The sequence below is a fragment of the Choloepus didactylus genome, chromosome X (genome assembly GCF_015220235.1).
Source record: "Choloepus didactylus isolate mChoDid1 chromosome X, mChoDid1.pri, whole genome shotgun sequence".
Lineage (NCBI taxonomy): Eukaryota > Metazoa > Chordata > Mammalia > Pilosa > Megalonychidae > Choloepus > Choloepus didactylus.
The window spans coordinates 172,231,876-172,258,565 of NC_051334.1; the positions used below are offsets into that span (position 1 = coordinate 172,231,876).

At 43.3% G+C, this 26,690-nt stretch overlaps 1 protein-coding gene across 6 annotated transcripts in view; it reads left to right on the forward strand.

The window, feature by feature from the left end:
- The window catches only part of FHL1 (four and a half LIM domains 1), a 66,840-nt gene extending 41,052 nt beyond the window's left edge, over positions 1 to 25,788 (forward strand). For 3 of the 6 annotated variants that reach the window (XM_037822186.1, XM_037822189.1, XM_037822187.1), the window contains 6 exons: positions 20,831 to 21,012; positions 21,475 to 21,649; positions 22,303 to 22,472; positions 22,843 to 23,029; positions 23,622 to 23,821; positions 24,194 to 25,788. In XM_037822186.1, coding sequence (XP_037678114.1) covers positions 20,857 to 21,012; positions 21,475 to 21,649; positions 22,303 to 22,472; positions 22,843 to 23,029; positions 23,622 to 23,821; positions 24,194 to 24,277 — 972 coding nt within the window. In that variant the 5' untranslated portion in view covers positions 20,831 to 20,856 and the 3' untranslated portion in view covers positions 24,278 to 25,788. Of the gene's footprint in view, positions 1 to 12,955; positions 13,035 to 19,049; positions 19,190 to 20,830; positions 21,013 to 21,474; positions 21,650 to 22,302; positions 22,473 to 22,842; positions 23,030 to 23,621; positions 23,822 to 24,193 lie in introns of those variants that run through there. The other 3 variants (XM_037822185.1, XM_037822188.1, XM_037822190.1) reach the window with 3 other exon arrangements.
- Positions 25,789 to 26,690: the final 902 nt, after the last annotated feature.

Here is a 26,690-nt window from a genome sequence, read left to right on the forward strand (position 1 = left end):
TGAAATTGAATGTCATGTTTCACAAGTCCTGAATCAAGCTCTCCTCTGTACAGTTACTGATCCAGATTGTTCATTTGTATAGGCTTTAGCATTTATTTATGATATGAAATGAGTCAGCCTTTTGAAGTAAATTAAAATTACTTAGGCTTTGCAATGTTTATGATACTCCTGGTTTTCCACACTGAATGGCCACAGCACCATGACTGGGATCTCTATTTGAACATCTAACAAAAATAGCTAGTGTCCACACTTGGAAAATGATTTGTATATATTAAGCTGATTTATGAACATCAGTGCCTTTTCCGAAATCCAAAGAGTTCATTTTGTAAATGTTCACTGTGAGATTGGAGTGGGGATGCTGACGAGCATTTCTTCTTGTTGTTTATCAGCAGAAACAGGGAGGTACAATCTAAGTTAGCAAACCAGTGACTGATAGCCATGGAACACAGGTCCTGGCTTCAGTTAGTTATGTGGCCTTTAAAAAGACACGTGCCCATTTCAGAAAAGACTGAACTTTCAGGCTATAGACATCGTGCTACTCTTCTGCTTTAAAGAAAAAACAATAACAGTTACAGGGTTAATTTGCAACTCGGATATGGTTGAAATTACAACCACAGATATGGTTGAAAAATCCCTGATAGAATTACGTAATGAATGAGTATGGGTTTTTGTTTTCCCTGCATGTAGTTTTAAGGTCAGGCCTGTGACTCAGAGCCGTGCACTCAGATGGTGGTATGCATCAGTGACATGCTGCCAGTCTAATGGTCCAGAAGGGCTTGTGCCCAGCTCAGATTGCTCCATTCTAATCCCCAGATGAGAAGCCACCTTTTATTTTTTTAAAATAGATAAAGAAGACAGCATGACAGGAACATTTGAAAGTCAAATGCCATATGTACTTTACAACTTTTCCAGCCTAAAGACTTGACAACACTAAGGTGCCTCCTTCACTTTGAGAATGTATCATGGAGTGGCACTGCAGGAGCATGTGTGTTTACTGTCGGTAGAAGTGCTTTACTCAGTTTATTGCTTTGAATTCATTGGCGAGGCATTGTGGTTTGGTGCAAAGAGCACTAGACTTGGAATCGAAAGCCACTTCCTCCCTGGGCAGCTTATTAGCTTATTAAGATAGTTGGCATGGAATATCCACATGGCACCTTCACTGTGTGAACAGAAACAATCTGCCATTTTGCTAAGCTTTGGTGGGTGCTGTCTGATCCACTTGAGACTCTTTCGTACTCTTCCTTTTTCTCTCCCTTTCCTTGTAAATCCCATTCTGTCAGTGCAGCTGACCTCTTTTGGATGTTAGAGGAAGGCAATCTGATTAAATGAACTTATGACTTGTTTTAGCTGGTTCATTTCATCTTTTAAACATCTGTGTATTTCTTACAGCATTGTAATAACACAAGACTGGAGAGAACTTAAATGTCCATCAATATGGGACTGATTAAATAAATTGTGGTATATCTACATAGTTGAATACTATGTAGGTGTTAAAAAGTGGAAGCTCCTTATTTCTCTGAAATATATTAAGTAGAATAACAAAGTGCAGGAGAGTATGTACAGTATACCACCATTTATGTAAAAAAAAGGGAGAGGCAGGAAAAAAAATATATAGTGAGAGATACCTATTTGTTTTTATATGCCCAGTATCTCTGGAAGAATAAAGAAGACACTGGTATCATTGGTTACCATTGGAGAGGAGGAAGTTGGTGGGCTAGGGACAGGCGGGGGAGGAAGACTTTTCACTATATACTCTTTGTACCTTTCAAAAATACAAATTGAAATGTAAAGTAAACCCACGCAAAATCTTGTACATGATCATTCATAGAAGTATTAGTCATAATAGTCCCAAAGTGGAAACAACCCAAATGTCCTTCAGTGCATGAATGAATAAACAGAACATAGTCTTGCCCATACAATGGAATATTACCCAGACATCAAAAGGAATGAAGTTCTGATACATTACAACATGGATGAACCTAGAAAACATTATGCTAGGTCAAAGAAGCCAGACAAAAAAGGCCATATGTTGTACAATTCCATTTATATGAAATGTCCAGAAGAGGCAAATCGATAGAGACACAGAGTAGGTTAGTGGCTGCCAGCGGCTGGGAGGAGAGGTGGGATGGGGACTGACTGCTAACAGGTACAGGGTTAATTTGGGGGATGATGAAAATGCTCTGGAGTTAAGTAATGGTGATGTTTGCACAATTTTATAAATATACTAGAAACCACGGAATTGTACACTTTTTAAAGGAGTGAATTTTATGGTGTGTGAATTATATCCCAATAATAAAAGAAAATGCAAGTTGAAGTCATGAACAGGAAACTTTAAGAATCACTGTGAACACATGAAACAATGAAGAAATTTCTGAAGTTTCCACTTAAGAAATATCTCCACTCTAAAATATTTTATATATTACCCCCAATCAGACCGGAGGACTTCATGTCCTTTAGCTACTTTCTCTAACACTCACCTGTGATCTTTTCATTCTTAGGAGGATATTGTTTAACCAGATCAAGCCCTGATTGATAGAATTTTAGGCAAAATGACTAAATAAAGGGTTTTTTATTCTGTGGGATTGAGATATTTGGCTGCAGGCCTTCCCCAGACCCTGCCACAAGAGAAGCCATTAGGTAGATCATGAGAGTTTTCAGCTGAGCCTCAAAGAAGTTTCTGCACCAGTCTGCCCTTTCTCTCCTCACAGCTGATCCCAGAATTCTCTCTGCTCCTACACCGCCTCCCTTGGCCTGTGAAATGCCCCTGTTCCTTGCCTTGTATTCTCCTGGGTGGAGCTGGAGATCGCAGGGTCTAAGGAGCTCTTCCTGTTAGAAGCTCTGGTATGAGATCAGTGGACCTGACAATATAGCTTCTCCTCACATGTACTGGGTTGTTGTGGATTGTATACTCAGCAGGGCAAGTGCCATCATAGCATCTGGCCTGCCCCACAGGTTGGTTGGTCAGATAATTGCCTTCTACCGGTCTTCTCAACTCTAGCTGCTTTAACCTAAAGTCATCTTGGGCTGAGTGTGTGTGGTTGACCACAATGTGTCTTTGGTCAAGAGTCGGGGAGACAGTGTATTTTTGAGTTCTGCTGCCCTTGAGACTTCAGGCATTGCTACATTTGCCCAAGCTAAATCTCAACACAAGGAACCTCATCTTACCTGAGCTGCTGAGTCCTTCCTGTAAGTGGTCCAACAAGATAGGGTCTTTTGAGATAGTAGTTTATAGGTCGGAGTGCGTGGGGCAGGGCGGCGGGGGGGTGCGCAGGAAGAGAGAGTTATGGCTTCATGGGTGAAGAGTTTCTGTTTGAGGTGATGAAAAAGTAGGGGTAATGGATTTAAATGATGGTAGCACAATGTTGTGAATGTAGTTAATACTACTGAATTGTATTCTTGAATGTAGTTAAAATGGGAAATTTTGAGATGTATATTTGTTATCACAACAAAAAGGTAAAAAAAAAAAAAAGGCTTTTTGGAACCTGAGTCCTGGGCATTCATTCAGAATCAACTCACATAATACACAATTATTCTGCATTTTGGCTGGAGCTGCCATTCCTGATGGTAGGTCGCCTCTTCATTGTTGGTCTTCAGAAGCCAACTTAAGCTCAGAAATGTCAGCTAAGGACGGGCCTACCTTATTCATAAGTGATCATAAAAGCAAACGCTTATTCATTGTGCTGAAAAGTCTGTTAACACTAACCAAAAAAAGGTCTAAATATCCATTGGGCCAACTAGGCCCTTACTTGGTAGGAAGGATGTTGAGAAGCCCCTTCCCCATCCTGAGACTGAGCAGTTGACCTAGACCGTTTGGGTCTTTTATATTTACTAAACTAGAGAAGGAGAGCAGAGTTGTGTTCTCCTTAGGTCTTCATCACCTCCTTATCCATATTGAATATACAGTTCTCCCCTCTGGGCTGTCCTGCTGGCAGTGACTGATTCCTTTAAGTTCCTAGGACTTTTAGATTTGCTCTCTGGTGCCCAGGTGCATTCCCAGGTGCATGGTCCTTGCATCTAGACTCTTGGCCAAGATCCTGAGTTCTTAGCTCTTTTCCACATGTTTATATATCCCCCATGAACTGGTAGACTTGAAGATAAATTCCTCTTTTGCAGGAATATGCTGCTTGGAACATCTACATTTTTACAGTGTAGTTGAATAAATAATATGTATAGTACTAACTATGTGCCAGCCACTGTTCTAAATGTTACTGTGGTGGTTTGAAGCTGTATGTACCCCAGAAAAACATGAGCTTAAATTTAATCCATTCCTGTGGGTGTGAACCCATTGTAAGTAGGACCTTTTGATGAGGCTATTTCAGTTAAGGTGTGGCCCACCTCAATCAGGATGGGTTTTAATACTCTTACTGGAGTCCTTTATAAGTGGAATGAAATTCAGACAGACGAAAGCCACAGGAAGCAAGAAGCTGAAACCAGTGGAACCTGGAAGAGAAGAGAGCAACCAGGAGATACCACCATGTGCCTTGCCACATGACAGAGGAGCCAAGGATTGCCAGCAGCCAGCCCTAGACTGCCAGTCTTCAGGAAGAAAGCATCAACTTGATGATGCCTTGATTTGGACTTTTTCTCATCCTCAAACTGTGAGCAAATAAATTCCCATTGTTTAAGTCAACCCATTTCGTGGTATTTGCTTGAGCAGCCTAGAAAACTAAACCAGTCACAAATATTTACTATTTTTTTCTCACAACCCTGTATTTGGTAGGTGTTCTTACTCTCCCCATTTTACAGATGAGTAAATTGAGTTGGAGAAATCAAGTAAAACTTGTCCAATGTCACACAGCCAGTAAATTGTAGAGGCAGGATTTGAATCTAAACATTCTGGCTTCATAGTCCATGCTCTTAACCACAACATAGTATTCCCTTGAAACTTTATAAAATAGACGCAGCCATATTAAACTCAGTGCAAATTCCACATTATTTGTCTCAGAACTAACAATATTAATTAATTGTCCAACCAGTCTTATATAAAACTCAGCCATGAACTTCTGTCATGGAAGCCTTCAAAATAATCATGGTCCAGTCTAAACCATTTTACTGAATTCTTTGAATGCAACAGAATAATCATCATCACTCTTTGTTAAGTTTTCTATACCTTAGACAATCCAGTCTTACTAACACCAGGTATGTACCTTCACATATTTGTTCTCTTTGATTAACCTACTGCTTGAAAATGAACAAGAAGGGTTGGGAGTTGAGGTAGATGTGATGCAACCTTTCCAGGTGTGTGACCTTTGGTGGCTTCTGCTGCTCTAGCTGCAGATTCTCCTTCTCACATTCTATTTGCTGGACTTTGTGTTCCTGTCATTCCATCTCATGTACTTGCTGCCTGACATGGGGAAACTAGTGCGTAACTTTAGGAGTTTTGAAGTCACTTGAGTGTCAGCTGTTTTAGGTGGACCCTCTGTTCCTCCATTCAACCTGGTCCTTGTTGCTCTTCACTGTCTATCTCAGCTGAATTTGTGGTCCCTATGACTAGACTCCTGAGAGAATCCACAAAGTGTTTCATCTACAAATCACCCAGTTGTTCCTTAATCTCAATGTCTGGGACCCAGACACCTAGACTCTGCTGATACTGTGAAAAATTGAGGCACCATGAACCCCACTTACCATAAATCACATTCCCCAAGTTTTATATCATCATGAGTAAAGATCCCTTGCCAGGAGCAGCTTGATACAGTGACAGAAGCAGGGCCTTGGGAGTCTAGTCACCTACATTCTAGACCTGGGGCTGCTGTTGACTCAGTGAAGCAAGTCATTTCTTCATCTCTGGCCCTCAGTTTTCCCATCTGCAAAATGAAGTGGTTGGACTAGATTGTGTCTGAGATCATTTCCAGCTCTATCATTATCTAATCTTTATGAAAATGGAAATGCCCATAGTCCCAGCCCTCTTTATCTTTGGGTCCTCCAAGCATCTGTAACTTTTGGAAGAACCTGTACTGTCTCTTCATTATGTGCAGACTAAGGAACAGGGAGATCAAGCTACCCTTCGGGGCAGTGATCTAATGGCAGACCACACACCAACAGGATCACGCTGGTCTTCATTCTGGTTCTGCTGCTCAGTTTTCACATGACAGAGCCTCTCCTTGTGCAGCACAACAGCCCTTTAGGGTTATTTGGGTTTGCTCTCTCAGAAATGAAACACTGGGCTGTTATGGGAAAGTACCTCTAGCGAGGAATCTGAGAATGAAGACACTGATTCTTCCCCCACTCAGTAAGCATCAGGAAACTGAGGAATCTTGTTGTCCTCATATACCACCAGATGTTTTTGATTCTGATAGCGAAGAACTGGTCATACCTTCTGATATTGGGGCATAATTATCCGAACATTTACCTAAGAATACCAAGGTAATAGTCCCTAAACATGAGAAATATGACTGGAACAAATGATTCATACCCCATGAGTCCTATATTGGAGACTATCCCAATTATAACTGAGAGGGAGGCAAAACTAGCCCCAGAAGAAAGGGAGAAAAGAAGAAATGATGTAGAGCCTAAGAAAGGCTGGGAAACTGTAAAAGTAATAAGAAGACCCTCCCCAGTGTTGTCAACCACAGACAACAAAAGACCATCCTGCTCTTTATGATATAAGTCAGAGTTACAAGATTATGAATACATTCTTAACCGATTACATGCTTGCTAAAATTATGTAATGCTTTTATTTAAGACTAATGATTAATCCAGAAATATATATGTCTCTTATCTTAGTTCACTTAAGTTTTAGTACAAACCATGGGACATTTGCTTTTTTGATTAAGGTTGATGAACTAAGACTTTATTGCTTGCTAAACATAAAAAAAAGTGTGATGCAGATGATTAAGATTGAAGTTTTAGGTGAGAACCCTCATGCCAGTGCCAGAAAATTACATTTTCTTTATCATTTACCCAACCTTTATCATTTATCATAACCTTTATCATTTAAAATATAAATACCCTGTGCTTAGAATGTAGAGGAACTCTCGTGTCATATTCAGCTGCAACTTGAGAGACAGGCGTTCCCAGGCTTGGTAATGTATTAATTTATATCCGCTTTGTATACCTGTTCCTTTTACCTTAAGTGTTCCTACTGTAGATATATCTACATAGAATTTGAATTCTTTCTTGAGTGCTTTTTACTTTAAAATTATATTCCACCCAGTACTCTTATTTGAGTGGGAGGTTACTTGAAGCCCAAGCTTATTGAATCGTGAACAGATAAGGTTTAGACCTTTTCTAAAGGTGATCACTAGCTTCAGGTGTAAAGAGATGAACCCGTGACAGAGCCACCACCCACTGTGGTCCACCTGTAAGCTTGCTCTCCTGGGTGTTGGGGAAAACATGGCAGATGAGGACCAAGTGAAGCTCTCACCTTTGTATTTTCAGTCTTCCAGAAATCTGGATTGCCTCTGCTATTGAAATAGTCAATCCTATGGCCTAACAAAATACAGAGTTCCTGAATGACATCCAAATCACTGCTTGATCTCTTTGCTCTCACCATGCTCACATTTTCACCTCCATACACCATGTTAAGTTCATATGTTCTACCGAACCAAACCCAACAGAGCCACTCATGATTGTTTGTTAACCTTTACCCTGATTTCTGGGGCTGTCCCCTGTGTGGGGTTTGAAAACACCAGTGAATAATAAGGTATGGGATTACCTACCAGTCCTTTGGTAAATGAAGACAGAGCCTTTGTTACTAGACTTGATATTTCACACCAGGAAGCAGGACTCGTAAAGTATTGTGAATGACACACTGATTGAGGCAGTTGGCCTTAGTTATCAGCATTAAGAATAAAGGTATAGATGCAAGCTCATTTACTTGGCTGTTCTTTCCCATTATGGATATTAATTAGCTGGGTAAATTATAGACTAGGGTCACAGAATGTTTAGCCCTCAAGCATCTATCAGAGGCTTGAGATGTCCATAACAGGTAGGGTTGGCGAATGCCAGGATTTGCATGATTGAAAGGTTTTTTTGAGTCATGGCACATGGCAACATGGAAATAAAACAGATATATCACAAGTGGGTGGTAGAAATAGACTGGAAGAAAATTTTAACACCTAAAATATGAGAAAGATTTATCCTTACCAGCATCTCCATTTTATGAAACATTCATTTTCCCTTGAACTGAGAGTCTGCATTTGTATTATATATTATATTTCCTCCTAAAGCTTCTGGTTTCTATTTCTTTTCTTCTATTACTTTCCCTTGAATTTTCTCTTTAGAGTGCCACTTTTTTTAAAAAAAAAAAATAGAAGTCTAGTAGAATTAGAGGAAAGGACAGACTTTAGGGGCCAGAGACATTTAGAACTGTTAGTAATCATGGAATGACATTTCTAAAAATCAAATGGCAGAGTCCAAAGCACATGGTTAAATTCTTAATCTCTGAGTGAATATTTTAAGGAGACCTTCTAAGCTCTGGTTAATTGTGAAATGAGCATGTTTTCAGTGGAGTTAACATTTTCAAGGTGCTTTGTTATTTACAGGGTCTTTTAGTTCAAGTGTCTTATCTCATTTGTAACTAGTCTCCCCATTTTCATAGTCCCCCTTTCCATTGTTGTGCAATCTGGAGACCCTCTGGGGAGGAATAATTCCAGGTTTTGCTTTCATTGGAATTTGGCATGATGAGCTCACTCCTCTTGTGGTTTTGGGGGTGTTCCCCCATTTTACTGTTGGAAGGGTATGCCACAAATTGTGACATTTAAGCAGTGACTTTGCACAATTTGACTTGTCAGGAGGAAAAAGTACTCTTCCCATCCTAAAGATTGACAGGAACATGAGATGGCTGAAGTTGTACTGGACTCTTTCTGGCAAGAGCACATAGGACTAGAAATGCTCCAGAGAGCTCAACATTGAATCACATCATATCATAGGGCGTGACTAGGTGCCTTAATCTTGCAGTTGGAGTCACTTAGTAGAAATTGTTGGCTGAGGAACTAGTAGCCCTACCAAATGATATTGAGAAAAAAAACTTGCAATGTGTTAATGTATTAGTACTAGGCCCGAGGAGAAGTATAATACTGTAAAAACTAAAAATTTTTAAGTTGAAACCACTAAGAAATCCGCAAAGACCCCAGATTGTTCTCACCCTCTTTCCTCTGATCATGATTAATGGCCAGTAATTGTCTCAATGAGCTTTGAACCATTTGGAAATTTCTTCAGCTAAAGAAAAATATAACAAAGGAGGAGAAGGGTGACCAGAAGCCAAGCTGTATATGAGGAACTCCTGAGACATGGGCCAACTGGGTCATTGAATTTGCTGTGTTTGACTCTTAGGTTGTACCACTTTGAATTTTGGAAATCTGATCCTCCCAGTGGGGTTTTTGAGGTAAAGAGTCTGAGGATTAGATTGCATCATGAGAATCCCCACCAAGGTGATTCCACCACAACCTTACTATTATCCCTGTTTCTCTCTCTGCTCGACAAGTCGGGTTCCACTAAAGGTGGGGCATGGGGGGCAGTTATTGACACATCAGAAGAGCCTCATTGTAAAGCCCCAAATGAGGTCCATTCTTCCCCACATCAGCTCTGCCTCCCAATTTCCCCATTATTTTCCTGGTCACCCAGAATCAAAACCTCAGAGGGCTCTTCAGCTCCTTTCTCTCCTGTCCATCTAATCAGCCTTAGCATATCTAAGCTGTCTTGCATTACTCTCATCTCACTCTTCTCTTGCACCAGTTGCACAGAGGCCCTCCATGCACAGGCTTTCCCTTCCTTTCTAGCTACTTCTTTATCCTGTGCTTCTGCCCCCACTAGACCACATGCTGCTTCTTGAGTCAGCCCGTGTTCTCCTCCATACCTTGTTCTCAAAATGCCCACTCCCCCCACTTCTGTATGTTTAAGTCATTCTTTAAGGACCAGATCAAATGCCATCACATCCCCTAAACCCGATATGGTCTCCCCCTCTGATAAATCTTGAGCACACTCTATATCCATCAACTTGGAAGTAAGGACTGTACCTTATTCTTTGTGACCAGCAAAACAGCTTGCACATAAGTAGAACAGCTGTTCAATAAAAGTTTGTCATATAAAAGTAATGAATGAATGGCATGCCCTCATCTACAGGTGGACCCCAAATATCTGCTACAACAGAGTAGTTAGAAGACAAGGAAGTACTCTGAAGTAAATGGGAGCTTAGGGTTTTGGATGCCTAGCACTCACTAAAAAATCATCTTGATTATGCTAGAGTGTGAGAGCCTTAGAAGGCCTGAAATGTGGCCTTCAAACACAAAAGAGAATTGTTCGTCAAACACCAGCCAGCTCCAGCAGTAATATATAAAAGCACTTTGCAAACAGTACAGTGATTAGTAAGGATATCATTAAACATCGGGCTGTTAATGTGTAACAACGTTGGCTCCGATGCTAATGAAACCAGTGACTGTTCAGGTTTTTACTATCTACTAAATAACCGTACCACTGAGATTTCTGAACCACTGATCCAAGTCAGGACAAGAGTTATCAACTATTCTTACTGAGAAATTGTTTTTAAAGTTGCAAAGGCCCTTTTTCATTTTTGGTTTTGTGAAAGGTGCAGTTCCATGACTCAAGGACATCGGTGATGGGGACACATATTAGAGCAGGCAGTGGTTATGCTTCGTGAAGCTTTTAGGAAGGCAGAGAGTTACCTGGTTGATGCAAATTGAAAATGTAATAAATGCTCACACTGGCTTCTGGTGGTTGATTAATTAACAGCCAGAAAGTAAGTCTCTGGTAGCAGTATTTCAGAGACTTATCTGCTACCTTTACAAGGCTGTCTGTCCATGTTCGGCAGTCACTTTTGAAAATGATCAGACACCTAGAGGGGCTGCTCTGCTTGTTAAATGAACACACCTCCTGATGCATAACTGGAAACTAGAATTGACTTCCTAAAGGAAAATATTTGGCACATAAGCTTATTGTTCACGGTGTGCTACAACAGGGACGTTTAAAAATACATTGGCTCTACCTAAAAATAAACCTCACTAAAATCTAAAATTTAGGGTTCATAAAGGTTAATCATCTAATAAAATAAGAGCATTTCCACTAGGTGAAAAGTTTAAGTTTATTTTCGGGGTGTGGTATTGTTAAAACTGGCCAGTCTCCCTGCTGTAATTTAATCAGCCTGGATAAGAGGCTAGTAAAGTGTTTGGGGGGTGGGTGGGGGGAGCACTGTGTCACTTCCCTTCTTTTCCCAGGCTTAGGTTTTGACCTCAACATGTAAGAACTTTGCCTGGAACATCTTGACTTTTATTGTCTTGTCACTTTCTAGCTGACCAGGAGTTACCGACTACTTCACCTCTCTTTTAGAATAACTTTTCAGGAAACATTTGAAGTGGCTGAGACTTGTGCACCTCCTTCATGCATTTATTCACAAAGTACTTATTGCTCATCTACTGTAGGGCTGTGGGAATACCCAGGCAAGTAAAACACTGCATTGGCCCTCAGCCAGTTAGGGGGGGAAGATTGCAAATGGGGCCAAAGCAGTGACACGCACTATTAAACAAAACACAGTGTCTGTAAAGGGGTTGAGCCCAGGCCCTGTCCCAGAATGAAAGGGGTCAGCCACCTTCCTCGAAGCTCAGCCACCAAAAGCTACTTTCAGGATTCTAGGTGAAACTCTGGCTTGGCTTTATATGAGGCTTGGCGAACATTTTTGCTTCTCGGAAGTAATTTTCTTCAGCAAATAGTGGATGGCCTCCTGGTTGCAGGGCAGTATTTCTAGTGCATGCCTCTACCAAATCCCTGCCTTCATGGAGCAGAGAGGAGAACTGGACAACAAGCAAGAGAAATAAGTGCAGTTCTCTATTTGGTTAGAATATCCCAAGTTCTGTGAAGAACAACAAATTGGGGTGAGGGGGTACAGGTAGAGCATGTGGTGATGAGCATAGTTGTGAGCTTAAATAGGCTGGGCAAAGAAGACTTCATTGAAAAAGGGACTTGGGGCAAAACCTTGATGAAGGTAGAGGAGCAGCCATGACAGGATCTGGGCCAGGGGAGTCGGGGTTGGGATCCCGAGGTTGGCGGGCATGTGTGGCAGGTGCAGGGGACAGCGAGAAGGCCTGTGAGGCTGGAGCAAAGGAAATGAGGGTGAGGAAGGCAGGGGTGAGGCTAGAGAAGTAAAGCAGGTGGGAGTGGGGAATGAGGGGCATGGAGGAGCTTATAATAAGGACATCCTAAGGATGTTGGTGTCTTTGGAACTGGTTCCTGATAACCGGTTTCCAGCCACCTGATGACTTGTCGAGTTGGTACAACATGTTAGGTTGCTGTAACATTTTCATTTTCATTCATATGATCACTTTCATCGTCCCTGACAGAGAGAAGCAGGAGGTTTCATTTGTGGGACAAAGCATCTTCACTCTGTCTAGAGTAGGTGTGACACACACCTTCTATTCTGTTCCATCCTATTCTATCGGACGCTAAGGAGATCTCAGGGTGGCTAGAACTTCTCCCCTTTTCAGTATTCTGCTGATCTCTGGCACTTGCCAAGGAAGACTTAGAGTTAAGCATCTACAATGCCCTTAGTCTATAGTCAGAGTATCGAATCTCCTTTAATTACTCTGGTAACAAAAATCTGTCTATTACAGTTACTTTTTTCATTAACAGCACAGAAATGAATTATTTATAGGGCCAAATGCGAGCTCTTTAGGCATATAAAGTGGATTAATAAAGTTGGCTCAGCATTAGGCTATGCCAGAGCCAAGTCCAAATTTTATTCCGGTACAGGGATGACTTTCTATGTGGCCTCTCTGGCTCTGGAGCTAATTTGGATGCTGAGTAGCCCCGCAGGTATTTATATGTAGTGTTTGGTATTTTTACTGGGTCCTATTCTTCTCCCTTGGATCACCTAAAATGGTTAAGAATTTTCTAGTGGGATTAAGGTTGTGCTCTCCAGGGAGGGGTGGGACATCTGCTCTCGGTTATTTTTGTGTTAGCCGCTTCCCCTTAAATGTATGTTCACAAATGAGCCAGAGCCTTATCAGCTGGGGTTGGAGAGAAGACTGGTTTAGGTGCTGCTCCCGAACTTGGTCTCTGAGCAATGGCTTCCCATAGACACTCAGGTAAAAACGTCAATATTCTTTACCTTAAACCAAGCACAGTTTTATTAGGGCAGCGAATCCATCATTTGGCTAAAAGGTAATTTTGGATTAAATGATTTTCATCTTGTCTGAACGGTAAATAAGGCACAGTTTGTCTCTGTTTTGTCTTTGCCTTCTAGTGCTATTACGAAGACAGACGACTCTTCTTATTCAAGCAAAGTTAGCATCTTCAGTGGTTTATTGTTTTTTCAAAAAATATAGACCTATTAATATATTTTTCACCCTTTTCAGGACGTCTTACGAAGCTATAAGAGATAGTGTGAGGAAAGAAGGTTTGGGAGATTAGGAATTTGGGGCTATTTATAAAACCTAATCATCTTAACGTTGCTTTAGATTTAATTTAAGGTGTTTGGAAAATTTAATAGAATATGGAGGTGGTCGGGGGGAATGTTTATAACTAAATGTCTACAACTGGTGACTTGCCACCTCTTCCCCTTGGCTGAACAACGTTTTTAATCTTCCGGAAGAAACAGCTACGGGCCTTGTGATAGAAGTTTATTATTCATTGTTCTTCTCAGAAAAAGAGGCAACATTTCGGGCACCCTAGGCCACCATGATGATGAGGGTCTTCCCCGTGTTTTGTAACCTGCCTTTAAGAGACCCCTTTGACCATAGACAAGAAGTCCCTGGAAGAGGGGCCGAAGGAGGGGGAGTTTTCCGAGAAAGCCCAGTTCTCTGAAGTCAGCCTGCTGCCTGTCTCTGCCCGAAGCAGGAATGTTTCTGTTGCTTTGTTGCCCTCTGCCTGAGCAACGGTCCACTTTCTTTGGGCTGGGCAAGGATGACAGTTGGGTGGAAACCAAGTCCTTCATTCCACCCCCCAGTTCTCACATTAAAGGGCACAGTAAGCCTCGGGGGTGGGGTTTTGGAAACCTTATTTTGGAAAAATTGGTAATTTCCTGTCAATTTTTCAACAGTTGAAATACTTTGGGAAATGACTCTTTTGGTGGGTCAAAGCAGTGTGGCTGCAGTAGAATTCTCTACTTGAGTGCATTCATGCGCAATATCTTCCTTATTCCCAAGTGTTCCAAAGCTGGCTCTGTTTTTTTTCCACCCCCAGGAGCCATTTTACAAACATGGTGCCGCATGCCTGAGATTGTGGTTATCGGCCAACATATACATTCTTGGGGTGTAGGCAAACTGTTCAGTACCTTGAGTGCATGATAAATGGGAGAGTAACTCCCAATTTTATTTACTAAGTGGCAGAATAGGAAAATATAGTTAAAAGGTGACATATTTATAGCCTACCCAATCTTGGGTTTTAAATTGTACCATATCCTTACGTTATTCCTGCTTATATAAATCTCGAGGCTACAACTTGGCTAAACTAGACAAATAATTTACACCTTTCAGATGATTTTTTTGAATCAGGAAATAGCTGTTTGTATTGTGTTAAGTGCAAAGGTCCATGAAAGCAGACGAGAGAGAAGTTCCTCACAGGAAGAAAATCAGTGTTGCCCTGAAATGGGCTTCAAAAGGACAAAATACAAGCACAGATAATTGGAACAAAATCCAGTTTTTAGCATCTGTCAACATACTGAGAGGAAAGTTCAAGGACAAACCTTTATACTTTTCTTATGGAACATTTTCTATCTGCACAATTATGGACCTTCAATTCAATTCCTTTCCCTTTTGACCTTTGAAGTTGAGGAATGGGGTGGGGTGGGAAGGGAAGTAAAATAATTTGCTATATTCATCTAGCCATTAATTTCCTTTGCCACTGCTGCCCAGTGGGGTTCACATACCTGCCAGTCTTTTCTCATGGCAAGGATGGAAAATGCAAGGTTGGGGCGAGAGAGGAGTAATCAAACTGGATTAGCTTCCTTAAATAACTGAAAAATGGTAGTCGGAAGATTTGGTCAAGGGTGAAACTGAACGTTTTGTACTTTTAATGACCACCAACTGACCGCCTACTACTTCACTACAACTAGAGAAACAGAAAACACATGTTCTCTTGCTGCTGGGTCCCAGATGCCTTTTTTTTCCCCATGTGAAAGACAGAACGTGTTGCATATATAATATGTGTGTGCAGCATTAAGAAAAGCTTTATAAGTGGACAAAACCATACTAGACTAGAACCCGGCCCAGTAGAAGTTTAGTGGCACGTGATTTCTGGTTTAACTATTTCCAACTCTCCTGATACCAGCTAAAATCTGAGACAGTGTTACTTATGTATCAGTAACCCAAAAGAGATTTATGGGTTTTATTTATTTATTTATTTTGCTCAGTGCAGTGTACAAGTGAACTTGCTGATAACATTGAATCATTCTGTACATGTTCTGTTTTTAAGGGAAAAAAAACACTTTCAGATTTTCTATGAAAGACTACTCTTCAACCATGACTCATGAACTCCGTCTCATTGCAGCTATTTAGGTATTTATTCCCAAATGTCTGACGACACCTCCAGGTGTGTTAGGCTGTCTACTACACAAGTGTCCTATTCATTGGCTAAAGCTTCGTTCCATTTGTTGAGTGTTCTCAGGAAAGCAATATACCCCTTCTTTAGAAGCCAGTGTTTATACATGGAGTGAGTAATGTACTGGTATGTTGGACTTAGAAATTAACAGATTAGAAATAACCTGATTTTTTTTTTTCCATTTGGATTGCTGTTCTTTGTTTACAGTGTACATTATACCAGTTAGGGAAAGCACATACAGTAGTTAGAAAAATACTACCTAGTCATAATACTCACATTTTCCTTAAATATTCTTATTTTGAGCTGCTTGGGCATGAGAGAACAAAAATGAATATTTGTAAGAAATACATGAGAAAAATACATATTAAAGCACAAGCAAGACTTAGTAAATACAAGCTGAATCTTCTCTGATGAGAGGTTTATAGTGAAAAAAAACAACAACAAATGTTGCAATGTTATATTACTCCTGTGTGTACATGATTAAGTCAAGGGCCACAACTTGTTATTGAGATACTGAGGTTGATTTAAGGCATCAGTTAGTATGTTGGATGTAGTTTGGAAATCTTCTGAAAGAGGAAGTTTATTAAGTGAGGAAAGGTATGTCTTTTGCAGCAGGCACAGAAAGAAAGTTAGGTTACCATCTTGGATTAAATAATCTAAAATGTGATCACCCAGTCACGTTTCTAACTGCATTCTAACTTACTAAGTGTATAAAGGATGGTGGGTTAGACTTCAGTACCATAGGTTCACGTGAGCTGTCCCTGATTTTCTAAAACAGAAATCTTTGTTACAAAATGCGTTGAATAAAAGAAACTTTAGAAGCCCAGTGGTGGTGACTTCTCTCCATGTCTCAATCAACCGACTCCAAGTATATTTGCTGAATTTTCTGTGATAGAGAAACCTCTCCACTATGTACAGATGAAGGCCACAAGGTGACATTAAAATGAGTCAGACAATTGCCTCAGGGCAAACATAGCTTCCGCAAAGACAGGCAGTAAAGGGAAGTAGCCTTCTAATTACATGTATTGAATATTTCATTTAATGATTGATGATGTGCCCTCTTCCAGATAACAGCAGTAGGCCAAGGCAAACATATCTGGGAGTTTGGGAAGGTTAAAAGGCTTCATATTTCAGGGACTTGGAAATTGCTAAGGGGATAAAAAATTATTATTACCCAAAAGACAAATGTCTAACTATATGTAATTCAGTAAGATTAAAGAGAGCCCAAGAGAAGAAGCAAAGTGCCATCATCATTTTTGTCTATCCTTTTATCATTTCTAACAAAAGGAAAGAGAGGAAAGTGCCAAGATTTTCTCTCTGCGAGAAATCAAGGCCTAAATATGGCTCATGACTCTTTATAAAAGTGTATCCCACAAATCAGGATATTTGCTGTCTTTCAGGAACCTTTTAACCTCTGCCCATTTCAGCTCGGCTTTCTCATTTATGAGCTGTTTTCTTAGAGTTGTTAACCTCTTCGAAAATAAGTGGTAGCAAAATATTTTGGTCTGGTACACAATCATCCATATTTTATGCATAGTTTTGACGTGGTAACTATTACTTCAGTAAGAATGTGCTATTTCAGCCTCATCCTAAGCACACTGTATAAAGGTTTGAAATAGTTTTGGACTAAAGAATCACAAAGTTAGAAAAGCACGAGGTGAGCTAATGCGGGTTGTCCAGAGTTCCACATGATTAGATTTATTGCAAAAAAAAAAAAAAAAAAAGTACTAAAGTTCATGAATTTGACATAGACATTGTTAACATAGTTTAAGTTATTTCCAGCCTGTTTACTTATTAGGCAATAAAGCCCGTGTTCCTAGAAGTGCCTATTTTATCTTGACAAATAAGTGTTTCCACATACATGAGAAAGGCTTAAGTCATCTGTCGAAATCAATTCTAAAGGAATATGCCCTTTGAAATCTCTTTCTCCATCTGAATGCAGACTCTTTAAAGGGTTTGAGTGGATGGTGCTGGGGAATGTAAGATGAGTCTGGATTCTTCGTGCCACAGGGGAAAAAAATAAAATTGCCTAAAGCTAGGATTCCAGGATACCAAGGGGTGGAACTATTCTTGATGGTACCATTAACTGGGGGGTCAATTCATTCAGTTTTCCTTTTCCTTGGTTTAAGACCCTGCACTATAAGAATGATACATTGGTAAGCAGCTTCACCATCTGAAATATCTCAACACTTTGCTATTTCCATTTTCATTGGTGAGCTGTGGATTATGTCATCATCAGGATGCCTAGAAACTCTGAGCATTTGTGTTCTAGAACTGTGAAAATAATCAGGGAAGAATTTGGCATGGTAATTTTAACAGTTCTGAAAGTGTGCAGTTGTTAAACGGGAAGGCTTGGCAGGTAAGATCTCTCTGGTACTGGGAACCATAGTGTAGTTTTCCTTCTCTTCAAAACCCCTAAATAGCTTTAAATAGAATTAAATAGATTTTCTACTATTTTTCCTTTTATAGTACATTATTATCTCTATGTTTACCATAAAACTAGGACTCAAACATACCCAGAGGTGGGACTCTTCTTAGGTGGGACTCTAGGTGGTGCTTTAACAAAACAATATTTGGAATTGGGTTCTTCTTTGAGGAAGACATCAAAAGAGAGTAATAGTAAAATGAGCAAGTTCAAAGTTTTATCCTAAGTAGAGACCTTGGTGAAGGAGAATGAAGGATTTTCAAATATGGTCCAAGAACATAGTCTCTGATGGGCTAAACCAGCTGTGTGCAGGAAGCCAGTGTTGTCTAATCTTACAAAATCTGTTTTCCTGCCAGATGGCATTTAGGAACCACTGATAATTTAATTTCCTTGGCACTTGCTGTTACTGGACATTTATTTAGTTTCTCCATTTATCTCTTAACAAGAAAGTAAATCTTTGTTTAGGGCACAATTTCAATGTGGAAAAGCTTGAGACAAGGATTTTATGAGACCAGGGAAAGAACAATAAGAATGGATTGAGGCACTGCTGTTTCTTCTGCATTTTGTGTGTGTATATGTGTACCTTTATTCATAGACTTTAAATTAATAAAAATTTATTTCTTTTAAAAAAAGAATGGATTGAGGAGAGTGATTTTTAGCATGTCATCTCTTTGACAGGTACTTTTTAAATATATACACAGAGGCTAAATGAAGCGTCTTCAAAAAGCTGCCTTACATAAACAGTACATAGTTCAAGAAGATAGAACCTGGTTTCATTCTGCCTCTGCTTTTTGTTTCTAACCCAATTATACAAGGGAACAGCGTGGTTTTCTTTTTAGGGCCAAGGGCCAAAAGTCATCATTCTCTGGGCTTGATAAATCTCTTAACTGTGACACAGCTGTCCCAAGCAACTGTCCTTGTGCAAGAATGTCACTCATTAGCCCCATTTGTCAGTTCTCTAAAGGGAGGGGGTGGGTGTCTGTGTGTCAGTGTGAGGCACTGGGAACTCTGGCTCTTCTAGAACGCTGGGGTTGTCTGTGGCCTGATCGTCTTATTTGGAAGCTGACTTCAGAAGTTGACATGGTTCTGAGTGAGAGTTCAAGCGGCCTCAGAGGCTGGTTCTGAGATGCAGGGTGTGGTTTCCTTGGCTCCGTCTCTGCTATTTGGTTGCCTGTGGCAACAGGATCCAAACAACTTGGACATGTGTTTGTATAAAAAAACCTGGGAATGGAACCCAATGTGGGAGTTTGGGACTGTTCAGTTAGTGGAAGAGCTGCGGTGAGTACTGGGCAACTGCTCATTTCTTCTCCCTCATTCTTTCTCTCTAAATTAACACTCTGGGTATTTGCGAGCATGATAACCATGTTTGTGGATGGCTGGAGAAAATAGTCTCAATTCTTGCGTTTCCTGCGCAAATTAAATAATTGCTATCTATTTACCCGCATGTGTAAGGTTCTTTTGCAGAGGGTGGTAGGAAGAGGAACAAATTAGCATATGTTTAAAGTAGTTGAGAGCTAATTGCTGCTCACATTTGGTACCTTTTTGTGGTGGCAGGATTCAGTAGGTAATGATTTGGCAGGGGGCGGCTATAGAGTGCCTTAGGGATGGGCTCGCAGGCTTGTTGTCTATGATCACGACCCAACATTGGGGGGGGGGCGCGAGTTGTTGCTTGGGGAGATCAGGGTAGGGGAGGCCAGGGAGTTGTCTCTCTGAAGGGAAGGGATTCTTGGAATCCTAATCTGCTTTTTTTAAAAGTCATCCCTCCCAGCCCCAGATTACACTTCAAAATCACAAATTTTAAAACAGAGCACATCCCAAATTGTAACACTTCCATGAATATATATATTTATTGATCCTCCTTCCCTTGGACAAAGGGAGATTTGGTTTTGGTCTGTCACTAAACTGCATACCATGGTGACCAGTCATTCACAGTTACAAAAATTGCCTGTAGAAATCGTGAAGGTCAGTTTCATAAATCCTTTGTGGCAAATCCTGTTCGAGCCTCAAAGGTCAGTAAAACTGTCTTGGAAATACTCTCTGGGATCTACTCAGGAATTAAAAGCTTTTCTCTTTTTTTTTTTTGCCAGCTTGAAAGTCAAGTGTAACATTTTAAACAAATTAGGAAGGATTGCTTATGTGCCTAATGTAGTGTAGTACAGTCTACAGTAAGATTTTGTGGAAATAAATTGAATTTTGCGAATGTGAGGAAAGTGAGGTCTTGAGAGGTACTAACTCAGCCCTGCCCCCCCCCCCCCCCCCCCCCCCCACACACACACACAGAAGTTCCAGAGGAAGAGCCAGAAGCTGGCAGGAAGGCTTCTGACTCCCCAGCTGGTGTGGGACCCTTCAAGCAGGGGGGCCAGGCCCCTCCGTCTTCCCACAGCCAGCCTGCTCTGACCAGCCTGTGAACAGGGCAGCCCACAACTCCCCCCGTAGTGGCTGCTGCACTCTCGCCATCCTTGCGCCTGGTCGTCACCTACCTCTGCCTTGAGCCTCTCTTTCCAAAACTGCTCCTTTTGGGTAAAGCCATGTCTTCCTTCTCTTTTGCCTCGTCGCACCCTTCCACTTCTGCAAATCGCTGCTCAAAGTGACCACACCTCCCAGAATCCCCTTCTCGTGACTGTAGCCAACTTGAGCTCTGCTCCTCTTGAGCCCCTCAGTGTCCTTCGAGAATCAGCACAGCAGTATACATGAGCGGGGATGTCTCCCACCCTAGGGATTCATTGGCCATCGGCCTGCTGGCCTGTGGGGAACTTAACTCGGGGGTTACCAGGAATCCTAGTAAAGCACCTGTCTCCTTGGTTCTTGGTGACCCTGGTCTGTGGACTCCACGGCTTCAGGACAGTGTTCTTGGACATGCGCAGAACAGCCCCCTGGTGCCTCTGTCAGTCATTGCCTTCTGTCTGCTTGCCCCCGCAGGTCCCTCCAGCTACAGGGTGGGCACCATGGCGGACAGGATGGACTGTCACTACTGCAGGGACCCCTTGCAGGGGAAGAAGTATGTGCAGAAGGACGGCCACCACTGCTGCCTGAAGTGCTTTGACAAGTTCTGCGCCAACACCTGTGTGGAATGCCGCAAGCCCATTGGCGCAGATTCCAAGGTAACCTTCATCCCTGTTGGGGCACGAAACGGGCTGGGGCGTGGGGGTGGAGTGTACTTCCCCGGCAGCTGTGACCACCTCCTGCCCTTAGTATTTCTCCGCATCACTGTAGCCTCCGCTGTGGAAGGCAGGACAGGCAGTGATGTGTAGGTGAGGAAACGGAGGCCCAGTGACAGGGTAAAGCCGCCATCGACTTCCCATGTCTTAGTTTCACTAGAGAAGCTGCTGAGGGCCCCTTCTAGCCCATTTTGGTCATACTCCGAGTCTTTCAGGAGTTCCATGTTTTTCCTCCTCCTCTCAGCCCCCCTCCCAAGAACTCATCCCGAGGCCCTCCTGGGTATAATATGGGACCACACAGCCTGAGAAGTGAGCCCCACACAACTCAGTCTCAGTGGGAGGGTTACAGCACCCCCAAGGAGTAACTTGCAGCGAGCAGCTTGTGGTATTTTGCTCGGTTTTCAGGAGGTGCACTATAAGAACCGCTACTGGCATGACACCTGCTTCCGCTGTGCCAAGTGCCTTCACCCTTTGGCCAATGAGACCTTCGTGGCCAAGGAGAACAAGATCCTGTGCAACAAGTGTGTCACTCGGGAGGACTCCCCCAAGTGCAAAGGGTGCTTCAAGCCAATCGTGGCAGGTACTGCACATGCTCACTCATCCCCGGGGCTGGGGAGCAGGCCCCGAGGGCAGGGATGACGCGGGCTGGCTTCCCACGATGGGGCTAATGTTGCCGTTAGCTGCTTTTAGATTTTAGCATATATATGTACACATATATAGACATGTATATATGCGTACACATAGATGCTCGCACACACGCACACACTCGGGAACTAAAGAACACTGGAGAGAACTGTCTGTGGCAAGAGAATGAAGTGAAAAGTAGGTAGCACCTTCTCATTTGGGGAGAGTAAGTGATCAAAGCATGCTTCTTCCTTAGGGTGCCTCTTACTCGTGGTTCTGTAATTTGGGGTCAGGGAGCTTCTCGTGTTGCATCTCTAAGTCTGCGAAGGGCGTGGAGGGTGGGGGCGGGGGGACAGTGGGGATTCAGCCATCTCATCCTGACATCAGGAAGCTGGGGTCCCCTCCCACGACAGAAGCCTGGGTTGGCACGAGCATGAGGAGGACATGATGGACAGATCCCCCATGGGCAGGGGCATGGGAAGCTTGAGGCCAGTAACTGCAGGGACTGCATTCCCTCAACTCGGAGGGGTCCAGGGGCGGGGAGTTGAGAGGATGCAGCCCCCTGCAGAGCGCTGTCAGTGGGTCTATCCACTTGCTTCCCCCCTGCAGGAGATCAAAATGTGGAGTACAAGGGGACCGTCTGGCACAAAGACTGCTTCACCTGCAGCCACTGCAAGCAAGTCATCGGGACTGGAAGCTTCTTCCCCAAAGGGGAGGACTTCTACTGCGTGACTTGCCATGAGGCCAAATTCGCCAAGCATTGCGTGAAGTGCAACAAGGTACGTTGCCAGGGAGTTCCGCGTTCACGCTTGTTTCTAGAAGCCTTTGACAGCTTGCAGAGCACTTGCACACACACTATCCCATTCCGTCCTCACAGCAGCCCTGTGACGTGGGCCTTATTATGCTCATTTGACAGAGGAGGAGACCGTTGCTTTAGAAAGCAGTGCTCCGGGCCAGACCCAGGCATGCGTGAGCCTCGGTGTCTTCGTCTGGAAATTGGGGATAATAATAGCACCTGCCTCCCATGGTCGCTGTGGCGATTAAATGAGATATTGTATACCAAAGCGCCCAGCATAGTGCCTGGCACGCAGTAGGCATTCAACCAAATGGTTGTTGAATCTGAATCCGGTGCTACACTCCCTGGTCTAGGCCATCACCTCTGGAGGAATCACTTACCAGGATCAGCCCTGGCATGGCGAGTGCTTTGTGTGTGTTACCTGCTCTAAGAAGCTGGCTGGGCAGCGTTTCACCGCTGTGGAGGACCAGTATTACTGCGTGGATTGCTACAAGAACTTTGTGGCCAAGAAGTGTGCTGGATGCAAGAACCCCATCACTGGTAGGCTAAAGAGTCCTTGCTAAGTCTGCCAGGCTAGTAGGTTTTGCGCATGGTAACCATCTATCATTTTCCTATGTTGTCGGTTTCATATCCATGAAGGACCCCTGCCATCGGGGTCCCAAGGCCCCCCCCCAATATTTTGGATTCGCCCTCAGGCCAGGTTTAGCCTCCGCAATACAGAACACCTCCTGACTACTGCTGACTTAATGGTGCCGGGAGTTCACAAGCCTGAGACCTGCTGGGCCACAGGCAGGCGCTGCGCATGGGAGGGAGGGAGGGGAGGGGGTGGGGGCGAAGGCAGCAGGGGCGGGGGAGGGGTGGGGGGGGAGGAGGTGGGGGCCGTCGGGGGAGGGGGGAGGGGGACCGGGAGGCCTGGAGAGAGATAACATGGGATTCTAATACCCCCTAGATGAAGCATAGCTCAGAGTTGCCCGTTGGCAGTTGGTTGCGTTCAGAAGAAAAGCTTAACCACTTCATCCCTCATCTCGCGGCCGCGATCCAAGTGCCCTGGGCCCTTTCCCCTGCCTCCAATTTTCCCATCTCCCCGGGGAGCCTTGAAATGTACATTTGAGAAGACTTTTGCCATCCTCAGGGAAAAGGACTGTGTCAAGAGTGAGCCACCCAGTCTCTAAAGCTAGGAAGCCCCCAGTGTGCCACGGGAAACGCTTGCCTCTCACCCTGTTTCCCAGCGCCAACATCCGGGGCAGGCATCCGGGTGGAGAGAGAACTTGTCCCTCGTGGGTGGTTGTTCTTTATAGAAAAAATCGAAGCTTAGCAGCTCCTCGAGGCCCGGTAAGTGCACGCCCCACCAATAGCCCAAGTTTGCCTCCTGGTGGCCACTTTGATGCCATGGCCTTAATCAAAGAAACTGGTTATGCTGGGAGGTCGGTGCGCGTCTTTAAATCAGGGAAGCCCTGGGCCGAGCCCTGGCATCCTCACAGGGCTTGGGCAGTACTGGACCTTGAGTGCCTAGCAGGATAGCCGTGGCATGGGGTGCAGCGCGCGGTGGAGAGGGGTGGGCCCGGGAGCCGGGCGGACGCTGGCTCTGCCTGCTTGTTGGCTCTGCGGACGGGACAAGTCGTCATTTGATCTCTCGGAACCGCAGCTTCCTCACCTGTATTCACGCAGCTGTCTTCTCTTCTGTTTTCTTTTGTTTTTAAACAGGGTTTGGTAAAGGCTCCAGTGTGGTGGCCTATGAAGGACAATCCTGGCACGACTACTGCTTCCACTGCAAAAAATGCTCCATGAATCTGGCCAACAAGCGCTTTGTTTTCCATCAGGAGCAAGTGTATTGCCCCGACTGTGCCAAAAAGCTGTAAATTGACAGGGGCTCCTGTCCTGTAAAATGGAATTTGAGTCTTGTTCTTTGTGTCCTCTCTCTCTGCCCTACACCATCCATAGGGAAAGAGCGGTATTTCACTTCCTCAAAGTATGCTCCTTCTGGCTTTACTCCCATTTTACAGTATTATTCAGAGAAGGGCACACCATGGTCATCTTAGGATTTAGCCAAAAGCAATTCTGCAGCTGACTTAATTTCTCTCCAGCTGCAGTTAAAAAACAAAAACTTAGATAGGTTGACTCTTCTGCATGTTTATCATAGAGCAGAACAGCGCTAACCATTTAGCCACTTAGTGATGTAAGCAAGAAGCATAAGAGATAACCCCCCATACACACACACACACACACACACACACACACACACACACACTGTGGTGGTTTTCATGGCTCAGCCGAGCCCCACCGTCTTGTCACACGTGTAGTCACGCGACATGCAGGAGTTGCAGCGGCTGCTTCAATTCAGCTGTTCGCCCTATCCTGTAAGCAGAAAAAGAACTTACCAAAATGCACGGTTGAACTTCCTCATCAAGACTATTACCTGCCTTCTGTTCTTTTGTGCTTTCAAATGACTAATACGAGTTTCCAGAAAATTAACGTTTGAACTTAGCTGTTGATTCTAAACTGACCTTGTTCTGTACTAACGTTTGATTTCCCTGTGTGGTATGTTCTCTGAGTGTTCCAACTTTTAAAGTGTGGAACATGCAGGTGATTTGGAAAGGGTAAACCGGTCTGAGAAAATGAGCCTGTTTCAGATGGACATTGTCACAGAGAATCCTTTTGGAAGCCTAACGAAACTAACCCCACTGTCCTTTTCATGTTTTTTTTTAATTAATAATAGTTTTGTTTTGTTTTAATTCATAGTTTGAGTTTTGAAACTTGCATGAAAAGATTTTGTTTGGGCCCCCTCAAAGCTGAGATTCGTCCCACGGAAATAACTGTAAAACTCTATAGAGGGGTAGCTGAGCAGGCGCCAGAGCTCTCGTCCACATGGACACGACATGTCAAAGCAGCGACAGGTTGAATCTCTTGTAACATAGTAGTTGTCTGCTCTTTGTTCACGTGTTAAGGAGGACTGTGGAGTCCCTTCGCTTGTGATTCCTAGGATTTGTCTTCGGTAGCTTAGCTGGATCTCTGGGGGAGTGGGGAGGCCACCATCCTCACAGGTAGAACTGGATTTCCACTGCTTTCGTGAAATGCAGGATCACCTGCTTACTGTATTCTACATGGTTATATTACATAGTATAACGAGAACAGTATCAACAGTAATCGTGTAATGACAATACATATTAACATTCTTGTTAGGAGTGGTTAGAGAAGCCGACGCCTCATTTTTACATTTTGTCCTTAGCTATTATCATCTAACATTTCAGTGTATCCTTACAGAAATAAAGCAGCATATAAATAAAGAACTTTTTGCCTCTCGTTTTTGCTTTAATTCTGCCTGATGGAATCATGATCAGTTGATACTACTGATCCAGAAACCCAAGTGACTTTGGTTTCTTTATGTCAAGGGTATGCTCAGTTCGGAGAAGCTGCATGGACCAAAGGAATCATAAAATAAAAACAAACCTGTGATACCACTTTGATACAGTAAGAAGACACTTTGACCCCAAAGAGCATTTCCCAGGTTTTCACCTCCCTTAAAAATGATGACTTGATCTGGCCAGGAAGATGGGGGGGAGGGGTGTGGCAGGGAAGGAATCCCAGGTAAAGTGTGTCATTGAGAAATCAGTCTCTATTTTGTTCAGCAATGCCTCATTGCTCACCTGTGCCTACTGGAGCCTCGGCTTCCTATTAAACTCCACTCTATCCTCAACTACTGCTCCTGCTGTCTGGCCTTAATGAGAACCCTGCTCCTCCTTGTGGTCTTGCTTATTTGGACCAAGGTGGCTCCTTTTGGCCCATGCACTTGGGTTAGTCGTGCAGAGGGAGTGAGGGGAGAGGTGTGGGCAGAGGAGAGCTCCCTGAGTGTTGCTTCTCCATTGTCAACCCACCACTGTAACCCCTTCACCTCTGAGGCTCATGTTGTCAGGCCAGACAAGCCACGCCACAGTCATTTCCGGATGGCACAAGAGGCCAGGTGAGATGGGTGCCCTGCTCTCATCCTCAGGCTGGAAGGTTCCACAAACCATAAGGGCACCCAGATGAAGTGCATTTTGGCTAAAGGCAGGGTGGGGAGCCTCATGCCAAAGAAACTGAAAACAAAGGACAGAACCCCTTTGGGGCTGACACCAACTTCAAAGGAAATCAAAACCTGTGAGCAAGAAACCATTTTTAAGAATCTGGAACATTCCCCTTGTGTGTGTATATATATCTCTAGATA